The sequence below is a fragment of the Parasteatoda tepidariorum genome, chromosome 7, assembly GCF_982258835.1.
Source record: "Parasteatoda tepidariorum strain Cologne lab strain chromosome 7, Ptep-v5.0, whole genome shotgun sequence".
NCBI lineage: Eukaryota > Metazoa > Arthropoda > Arachnida > Araneae > Theridiidae > Parasteatoda > Parasteatoda tepidariorum.
In genome coordinates, this window is record NC_141761.1 from 32,632,525 (window position 1) to 32,643,533 (window position 11,009).

At 32.2% G+C, this 11,009-nt stretch overlaps 1 protein-coding gene across 2 annotated transcripts in view; it reads left to right on the top strand.

Annotated features, from left to right (window-relative positions):
- The window catches only part of LOC107448472 (uncharacterized), a 40,172-nt gene extending 29,163 nt beyond the window's left edge, over nucleotides 1-11,009 (top strand). The window contains exons 19-20 of one of the 2 annotated variants that reach the window (XM_087167629.1): nucleotides 8,637-8,911; nucleotides 10,781-11,009. In XM_087167629.1, coding sequence (XP_087023755.1) covers nucleotides 8,637-8,911; nucleotides 10,781-10,965 — 460 coding nt within the window. In that variant the 3' untranslated portion in view covers nucleotides 10,966-11,009. Of the gene's footprint in view, nucleotides 1-1,094; nucleotides 1,293-8,636; nucleotides 8,912-10,780 lie in introns of those variants that run through there. The other variant, XM_087167630.1, reaches the window with a different exon arrangement.

Here is an 11,009-nt window from a genome sequence, read left to right on the forward strand (position 1 = left end):
ATTCTTTTGCCTTGTTAGTTTCTGTCAACCTGCTTCCTTCGTAGCTACTGCGTCCAGACTAGGAGGAAATTCAGTGGCAAGCTTTCGAAGAATATGTCCCATCCACGTCCATTTTCAATATGTGATTTCCTCAGTAATAAATCTCGTTTTGACCTCTCGTTATATTTGCTAATTTGATAAGGGCCAAAAAATTTTGTAAATCCTGTGTAGAGCTTTAGTTAGAAAGGAGTTCAAGGAGTTTTCTTGAGATTTTGTAAATTTCCAAGTTTCATGCCCATAAAGTAGGACGACTTTGACTGTTGAATTGAAGATGAGTAGTTTCAATTTGATTGTTGATTCTGAAGTGTCTTTTAGCACACTTTGCAGTTGTTCATAAAATTCTTTTAGAGCATTGTCAGCATCAGTAGTTGGAGCATACGTCTGGGTGATAGTTATGTGTTGAGAAAAGGAGCTTGCTTTTATGATGAGGGTTGTTGATTGTCTTCCAGACAATGTGACTTTTTCCAGCATTCTCGTTAAAAATGAATGCAGCTCTTTTTTTATGTCTCGCATCATTACCCGAATACAGGATGGAGGTTTCACCGATGTTGTAAAGTGTCTGAACCCGTCCAGCGGGACTCTGTAATGCTGAGTATGTCGATGTTGTAGTTAATCATTTAATTAGCTTTGTTTTTCCTTCTTGATACATCGTTTGGACATTCCATGTACCAGTGAGCATAACACTAACTGTATGCTAAATCTCTCTAATATTTAAGCGAGCAATAAAAAAACGTTATCAAAGTATGTTGAATCACTAGTGATGAAGGAAAGTTTAAAAATATCAAAACCAGCTTGATTGTCAAATAAAACTTAGAGGTGTTTCTAACAATCGCTTATCATCTCCTTTCCTTATTCTGGCAATCTGTTTTTTTCTGTACCATATTTCTTGAAGATGATTCATTTGATAGCGTTTTTGCTTACCCCTCGCTTATATCTCAACTTGAACCCACAAGCTGTGTACTTTTTTCTTTCAGTTTTGAAAAATATTTTTAAAATGTGTATTATGAGAAGCCAATACAGATCACCCCGCATGGTATTAATCTGTTGTTTTGCAGAATGGAAAATGCTGAAATACGAGGGTTTCCTCACATAGTCGATGGAAGTTACACCAAAATTGATTTTCGTCAGAGAAAGTTCAAATAATATGCATGCAACTAAAAAAGGTTATTTTTGCGTTTGGAAAAATCTGAAAAATTATGTATTTAAATATTTATTTTATGTCTTATTTGAAAATAAAATATTCATATCTTGGCTTTCGTATCCGTTATTGCAGTGTTTGTAGTTGTCCTTATTTTTCTGATGAAAAATATCTTGTCCTTATATGTCCTGACTTTTAGCTTTTTGTTCTGATATTTATGAATTTTGTATTTGTTCAGAATATCCCATTTTCGATCAAACTTCTTTTTTGTTTTATTTGTTAGTTCAAAGTTAGGGACCATTCACTAATTTCATCTTACAAGTATAAACGTAATTCAAACGTATAGTCTTACTTACAGAATTCATTGTTTCAAATTTATTGGGAGTTTAATTTGAACAGACATTTAATTTAAAAAAAAAACTCAGTTAACAAATTTACATTATTAATTTTTTATGTAATTTTTTTAGAGATTTCTAAATAAATTACATAATTTAGTTAGAATGTTACAACAATTATACAGTTATTGAACAGAAAATTGAATTACAGTTATTGAATTACAGTTTTGAATGAATTTTAATATTTAAAAGAATTTAATTTTATACAAATATAATGCTAAATTAGCTATTGAAAAAAAAAAGAACTAATGAAGAGAATTATAATTACTTAAAATAACTTAATTTCAGGCAAATATGTTACTAAGTTTACTGATAAAAAGAATTTGTTTGAAACTTTTATGTTTAGATTAAAATTATCATAATTGCCGTCAACATGTGTAAGTACTTGGGCATGCTGCCCTTCATTCAAGAAAGGGTTGTGCACCCCTATATAAATTACAATGAAAATATTTTTATAATATATTTTTAATTCACTTTACAAATAATAATCTTTCATTAAACATAGAATATAATTATTATTAAGATGAATTTCATTTCAATATCGTAAGTTGATAAGTGTAGCCAATGTTTGTTTCAATTGAATACTTTACTAAATTCCCCCTTTGCACCGCAATTACTAATTCCTTATTAATTAAAATAATTTAAATATATAAATTAATATACATTAAAATAAAATGAATGATTATAAATACCCAAATGTATCTTCATAGAGTTTTTATACCAGATTATAATTTTAAAAAATTTGAATTTTGACTGAGATTCTGACTTTTTCTTGGCAATGTTACACCCAACCGCGATACATAGGAAAGTTTTGTTATTTTCCCTTTTTTCAATGACTGTGTGTATAATCTTCAAAGAGTGTCAGAACGTTAAGTGTGCAATGTCAACTAGGAAGAAGATACTGACATTTCTTCTTGTGACTTTATCAGTTTTGATGGGAAAAAAGTAAGATGGGAATGAAATAAAAATTTATGAAAGATCCCTTCAAGCTGGAGATTTTGGGCTCGAAAAAAAAAAACTTTCTATCTTAGAACCAAAGAATTGGTGTTCAGTTTTCCTGAAAAAATGGATTAAACCATCATTTCTTTGACCGACATTGTTCTTAATACTGTATTTCCAAAGAAACGGCGCATTATTTTTTAGAAGCAGATGTATCAAGACTTCGTTTTCCAACTACATAATCGTGTATTACCTGCCTTCGAAAAGTTCTCGTTTCATTATTTTTACTAATAATTGGGTACTTGCAACTCAAGAAGTGAAGTGAAGTGATTATGCCTATAATGATGTGATTTAAATCAAATTTTATTGGATACTTGTAAGCGACATCGACGCCCGGTGGCTGAGCGGTAGCGCTTCGCGCTGTCGTGCCACTGGTCCCTGGTTCGATCCTCGAGCCGGGCAAAGTTGACTCAGCCTTTCATCCCTTCAGTGGGTCGATAAATGAGTACCAAGCATGCTTGGGGACTAAACACTGGGGGTTTGGCTGACCACCTGACCGGAACAACTGCATCCCAGAGCCCAAGGTTAAGAAAACTGAGATGGGCCCAGTAGGCCTTGGCCCTCTATGGGCTGTCGCGCCGCTGAGTTTAGTTTAGTTTAGTAAGCGACATCAGGCGTGTGCAGAGCCGGATTGGCTTTTAAATCGACAAATATCGCGATTTACCCAAGATTACGTCACTTGAAATTATCCAATGGGATACCTGCAATTGACGCAGTGTGGGTACCTCGATTCTGATAGTTTATGTTAGCAACTGTTCTTTCAATTCTATTTCGAGTGTGCCAAGTATCAATTCTCTTCAGTGATACATTCTATATTCACAAATATTTCAATTCTCTCTATGTATATTTCTTACTTAATATGCAGACAGGCGCGAAGTCTTGTGGAACTAAACATGCATCGAAGTTGCCAGGTACACAAAACAAATATATATCACAATTACAATAAAATACATAAACAAATAATTAAGTAAAAGACGTAGACGTATATTTTAAAGTATAGAGTATTTGTATTAAAGTATATTTTAATAAACTCTGTGTACGATGCTGCTTTGTATATAATTAATTTCGCGTTAATTAACATTCTAATTTATGTGGGAAAACTTAGAGCTCTTCTTATTTTACCAGAGTCGCCTTATAAAGAGGCCCTGCTTCAACACGCGATCAGCTGACGCTGTAGTCGTAGGTCACATGTCTGTGTAACTGTGATCATCTTTTTCTCGAGTTGCTAATACCCTACAATTAACGATCAAGTATAATTATAATTGATACAAATAATAAATAGTAATAATTAATTTTTTCAACTGCTCTCAACCTTATTTTTGTTAATTCTAATATTTCTAATATAATGTAATATTTTGTTACAAAGTGACTTTAGAGGTTTTCAATTATAAAAAAAAAATCTGGTAGACAATATAACCGTGGTTGTATGGGGTGATTTTGCAATTCAGTTTTTTGAATATTTAACTAAAAGAAAGCGATAGAAATTTATTTAAACACCATAAATGAACCATGCAAGCCCTCCCCCAAGTCTAGATATTATTTTCTTTTCTTGTCTAGAAGTTTAAAACTTGCAAAAAAATCTTAACTGACGGTTAGTGACTAACCTGCTCTAATTAATTAAAATATTTCAGATTGCATGCTTGTGTGCAAAAAATCGAATCTTAAAATCAATAAATTTTGTTTCCTTTATTTTTGTCAATAATCTGGATTAAGCGAGTTAAATGCATTTTCGATTCTTGGTGGCTGGTTTCAGATCTGCTAGCTGCTTCTGAAACAGTTTAAGAGCCTTAATATTTATTCAGCAAATTGAAATTTTGTTGTAGATCTTTAAAAAAAAAAAGCAATTGGCTTCCGTATTGAATTAATAAGCTATGTTTGTGCTACTTTAACTTAGTAGATATCAGTTACTAGTTCAGTCTACCTTCTTTCTGTACAATTTAATACCAACGAAGGTAAGTATTTTAAAATTCTATATGCTGCAGCTAAAATATATATATTTGTCGTTTAGAGTAGCTCATTTCATCATTACTTTCATAAAATTTTGGTGAATTCCAATTTTTTCTTTCTTTTAAAGCAAAAAATCAACTTAAAATTACATTAAATAATTGTGGACATAGATGTTATACTCAAAACTCAGCTTTATAAGTGGATCTTGTTTTGCTTGATAAATCTTTTTAGCAAAAACGGTTGTATAAGTAAATAAACACATTTCTATAATTTATAGAGCCGTTATAATTATTTGAAAGGCCAAATGGCATCTTTCTGCATTAGATAATTCCTTTTAAACAGATGAGTACTAACGTGCCAGATCGCAAATTTTTGTCAAATAATGTAGTTGGCGAAGGCAAACGATCGTTTCTGTAATATCAGTGCTAATCATCTTCGATAATATCAGTGGTAGTAGTCGTAGAATCGTGTAATTTTTGTTAATCTGTTTCTTTTAACTACATTATTTGTGAACTTGCGCGATGTTCTAATGATTTAGTAGAATGTCCGTTGAATTCACCAAACGAAAAGGGTTAAAAAAGTAGTGCTAATATTTCGCACATACGCATTGTACTAAAAATTAAATATATAAAAAGCCTTATGTATTCCAATAGCAATGCATAAAATTTTACTAGCTAGTATCAAAATCTGACAATCATGTTGATGTCATTCAGATATATTAAACTGTTTTTAATAGTTTTTATTTTAGCTTATTTTGATAAATATTTACTTTTTCATTTAAAAGAAATATTAATTTGTTCAGTATCATGTTCTCCTATTTAGTACGAAGTTTTTTTTATTTATTTATTTTTAAATTTAAGCCTTAAGTTAAAACAAATTATTATTAAAAAAAATATTAATTTGTTCAGCATCATGTTCTCCTATTTATTTTCAAATTTAAGTCTTAAGTTAATATTTCTTTTAAATAAAAAAGTAAATATTTATCAAAATAAGCTAAAATAAAAACTCTTACAGACAGTTTAATATAACTGAATGACATCAAGAAAGAAACATGATTGTCAGATTTTGATACTCGTTGGTAAAATTTTGTATAAATGTAAAACTATTAAGAAAAAGTTAGAAATTTCTTACAAATATGATTTAAATGTGCATATAAGCGTTTTTAATTTAACTCTTTTTTTTTCTCATGTTCTTTCTGATATTTAAAATTCGTAATAAATAGACATAATGTTAATTAGCCTCTCAAATTGAAATATTAGAGATTATAATGGTGTTGCAATGGAATAATTAATATAGTATCGATGAGGATAGTGTCGGTAGTTGTTCGACATTTAAACAGAAAAACTCTTACAGAACTTCTCCTCTTTTTATAGAATTTACTTAACTCCTGTGTCCTGAGTAAGTGTAAAGTATATAGCAAGGGTTTAATGTAAGAACAATCAATCTATTTTGCTAATAAAGTTTATAAAATTACTTTTATGATTATGAAGTGGTATTAGCTATATGTAATTTGTAAAATACCCTTTGTTTAATTATTTAAAGTTAAACTATTCTTAACCGATTCGCAACTTTTTTCTACATGTGCATTAACAATCTAATATATATAATTCTCTTACGTGGCTCCCAAATTTTGGCTGTATTTCTTTACCACCGGGGCAACGTTTGCTTTGTTTTCTTTACGTTACTATTTCTCTTACACGGCGAATCGACCAATGATTGCCGCTAAAAATGTCACATGCCAAATTTAGCTGAGGTGGCTCAACATATAGCGCTTTTAAAAACGGAAACTGAAATAACCAGAGAGCATCAGCTGCGGCAATCTCATATTATTAAGCTAGGCAGAAGTGAGTAGTCTTTGTCGATAGATCTCTATTTTAGTATTTTGTCGAAAGCGCTTTTTTTCACGAATTTATTTGACGATTTTTGATTTATATCACGAATTATACTATAGCACATTTCTAATAGGTTTAACGAATTACCTCTCATTTATTTGAATTCAAATTTATTTTAATGACTTAGTATTTACTAAAAAGATGTAATTTTTTTTTTAAAAAAAAGTTTTTATATGGATTTGAATGATTGTTTTGAATTCTTAGAATTTTGTGCATTTGCAATGTACCCAAGTTAGTAGCGAGCTTGGTTTGCGAAGCAAACCATATAAGATTGCGTAGCAATTTTCGGGGGTTGGCGAGCGTTACCGAGCAGGGAGCGCAGCCAACTAGTTCATGTATAAAATATAATTTGTTTTCCTCGAAATTGCTTTCGTTAAAAATGGTTTATACGTACATTACAAACAATTCAAGATCAAATAACTTTGTTTAAATTTCAATCTATATAAAATATTCTGTATCATATATTTCGATCGTTAAATTAGAACGTTTTTATTTAAAGGTTTTAATTATCAAACTATGGAAGAACGCAGCTCTAGATTTCGCTTTGATTACATTCCTAATTTGTATCAAGAAGGGTAAGAAAACTTAAAAGTTACAATTGCAGCTCATTTAATTTGAAATAATATTGGAACGCAATATGTCTTTTTGTGCTAAGCAGCACCATCAAGCTCATTTCCTGAAAATCTCTAAAAATATATTTTATTTCTAGAGGTTTGAGGAACCGGCTATAATTTACGAACGGAAAAGAGTGCACTATCATACCAAAAAAATATAGCGACAAGTTTGTATGAATAACTTTGGTTATCATTAGCAATAACTGCACAACATTTATTAAACCTAGCTTAAATATTAATAGATTACATACATATAGTACATTTTAATGAAAAGTTAATTTTTTTCCTTTAAGTTTTCTTACTGTAACTGCAAAAATATTCTATGAAATTAAACGAAATTTTTAGAGCTATTTTAAATTAATAGCAGAAATATTTTAAAATTTGAAGAAAAAATAATTATTAAAAACCGTGCAAGATATTCGGTATCTTAAAAAAAAATCTGATTTGAATATTGTGAAAACTTAAAAAGCTTCTAGCAATTTTCTAAGTAATTTTTGTAAATTTCGAAGGAAAACTATGAATGGTAGCGGATTTTTCGCGAGAAGCAGTGAGAGCTGTATTAAGATCACCGGATTCTGAATGCTGATCGTGAGAGCTGTAAGAAGATCACGGCTGTGTGCGTGGTCGCTCCTGTGTTACTATTTGTAGTCGAGTGTGGACTGGCTTCGTTGTGTGTGATCGAGACTGTGAAGCAACAGTACGAGGAGGACTGTGTCTTAGTCGCAAATAGCAAATCAACTTTTCAATGTGGAACATTCATTGAGGTAGGCGTGTTCTAGTCGAAAGTGAGCGTTACTGTTGAGGTCATATCACATTCGAAGGTCATCAATGTGGGGAAAGTGATATCGACTATGTCAACCTCCATTTATCGAAGGGTATCACAAGGATTCGAGTTAACATGTCATATATGCTAGTGAATTTGAATTTAATAATTATAATTAATCGCTACTTTTCTAAACGAAAAATATAAAGTTTTTTTTTCATTATAAACTAATTTGTAGAATTTTTTATGTTATGATTTTGTTTTTAAAAGTTAGCAATTTTTGCGCGCCATATAAATAAAGTAAGATGTTAACAAAATCAAACCGGGTCTATGAAATACAGGGTTATTCATAATTCCCTCCAAGGTTTCGAAGCGTTATAGTAAAAAAGCGAAGACGAATATGGCAAAAAAGAACAAATGAAATTATTCCGAAAATATTCAAGTTTTAATTTAAGCAGTTGCCGGTAGATGGCAGTAACATGTACCACTGAAGCCAGTTGTAGTAAAGAAAAATGGCGTTTACAGGCGGAGGGAATTATGAATAACCCTGTACATACTTAAAAGCAAACAAATATGGAAAGCCTACGTATGATCAGAGCTATTTCATTCTATTGCTACTGCAACTAAACCACATTGAACGGGTTTGCACTATATTTATGGACTAAGTAAAAATATTAGAGGATGCGATCTATTTCGTAGAGTTTAATCTTGCATTTCAATATTATATATTAAAGTAAAACTATAGTTTGATTTACAGTTCCTTTTTAGTTTTTGTATAGCAATTAGAGTTAAGTGATATGCCGTCCTTTTCTGTTTTTGCATATTGATATTTATCTTTATTGCCAATAGTCCCCTGAAGATGTCCGCAAGCAATGGTTATAATTCTGGAAACTTGAATGGTCGTTTGACTACGCACAATCTGATATTGCCCAGACCCAATGAAATCCGAACTATTGGAGTGAAGGCAGACAAAGAGATGGGAGAACATATGCCATGGATGGCTCGACAGTGCCACTTGCAGGGAAGGGTGGACCATATTTTATGGCAGACAATGAAAGATAGAGGATCATCCTGCAATCACGGACATTTAGTTATACCGGATTACATCGTTCCCGGATACACAGGTAGATACATTGCTTGAATTGAAAGAGGAAAAAAGAAATAATTTCAGAGGATTTTCTAAACCTTAAACTGGAGCAATCTCTCTAAAAGATTTCCTATTTTGATTTAGAAATACAAACGAAGGGGAAAGAAACGTTTATTTTCTGTAATATTCTATCATTTTAAGAATTGCGCATTAATTTATTTTTTGCCACTTCTATAGATACATTTTCATCACCATGTAATTGTTTTTATGTGCCCATATTATTCTAGCCTCTACCTCGTTCTTGCATTGTACCTCATCTTTAACCTACTCGACATAGGATCGATCGGTCTCCACTCGAATATTCAATTTAGAATGGTAGACATTGTGTGTCACTTATGAAGTGGGAGTGTGCTGATGTTTCTTTGAAACTAGTACAAGAGGGCGACGTTTTAACGGTTGTCTCGAGGACATAGAAGAGAACTGGTATGATATTGGATTGGCATACAAAACCTGACATAGTGTTAATGTAATAAAAAATGTTCAATCTTAAATGAATATAATACCATAGAAAATAAACTAATGTTTATTAAAATAAATTAGGGTTAACTTTTTTAGTTTGCCTTCAGGTTAATCATTGTCGAAATTAGTTGAATTGTACTGTACTGTACTTTTTATTTACGTCACGCTAGAGCTGCATAATGGGCTATTGGCGACGGTCCGGGAAACATCCCTGAGGATGATCCGGAGACAACATACATGCGTTACATTCCGTTTTACGAGGAGGACACACCCACACACGTTCCATCCATCCGCAGATCGTAATTTTGACCTGAACCAGAGCACGATCATTTTCCGTTCCAGTACCCCTTGAGGTATTGATGTGTCATGGGAACTTGGAGGGCATTGTGACCCCAACAGATATAGAATGCACTAGTACCATTTTGTACATGGGAAGTGTTCGTTCGTCGGGGATGGAACTCACGACCTCTTGCACTTAGCCTAATGCCCAACCAACCAGGCTACCCGGCCTCAAGATTAGTTGAACTACTACAATGGCTACATATTTTCTAGGGGACTCCACCCCTGCCTGTTGTGCTCACCAACCCGCAACCATGCAACTGTTTACAAGTTTTATGCAAATGTATTTGGTAGAAGTTGAGGAAATCTCTAAAAATAGATTGATTTCTTCTACCATGTCGGGGCTGTTGAATAGAAAGAAATTAATGATATTTGTTTATTGAGAAAAGGATCAAATAAAATAATAACTTCGTTTTTAAATTAAAAGAGATATGGTAGATAATTTTTGCATGGCAGCATCGTATATGCGGTCATATCGATGTTCAATTTCGTATTCTTGTAATTTTAAATCCGATCCTTAAGACAAAAACTGCTGGATAATATTGAGAGAAACTTTACTAAAAAACTCGATTTCGTAGAGGGTTTTGTAAAAAAATTTTTCGGTGAATTTAATTTACAGGGAGATTGAAATCGTGTAAATTTTCAACGGTTAGCACGATGGTAAAAAAAACTCTAACCCTTGGTCTGCCTACAACAGGGTATTGAATTTGAACCAGATTTGAAGGGTACGAGATTTGAACGTGGGGCACCTTATTGGTTGGTGAGCGCTATATTCCCATAGCTCTCCTAGGATTTGTTTCACAGTGCGATACTAGTCCTGAACTTTATCATTTTAGTAGAAACTATAAGTTGATGGTGAACTTATCCCCCTTTGTAACTAACCCGCTGTCCCATAAATATTTATTTAGAAATAATAATTTTTCGCTGCATTGTTATCTCTCTCATTGAAATTTACAGCTATCATAAACATTTTAATGATCTATGAATGCTTTTTGCACTCAACACGATTGCTGTTCACAAAAAAACCACTTAACTTTTTTTGTTTTAGGATGCTTGCATCGAAATCCCATGTATACCGGCTCAATTTTCAAGCGTTGTTGTCCCAATGCCAGTTATGATTACGATATTATCCAGAACACAAAGCCATATGAATCTCAGAACGTTTCCTGCAAACAAATTACACCTATCGTGCCTAGCCTTCGTTTGTGCATGGGACGGAAGGAATGGACCTGATGTAGTGACAAAAAATGGAAGAGAGATGATAATTTGCTTCAATG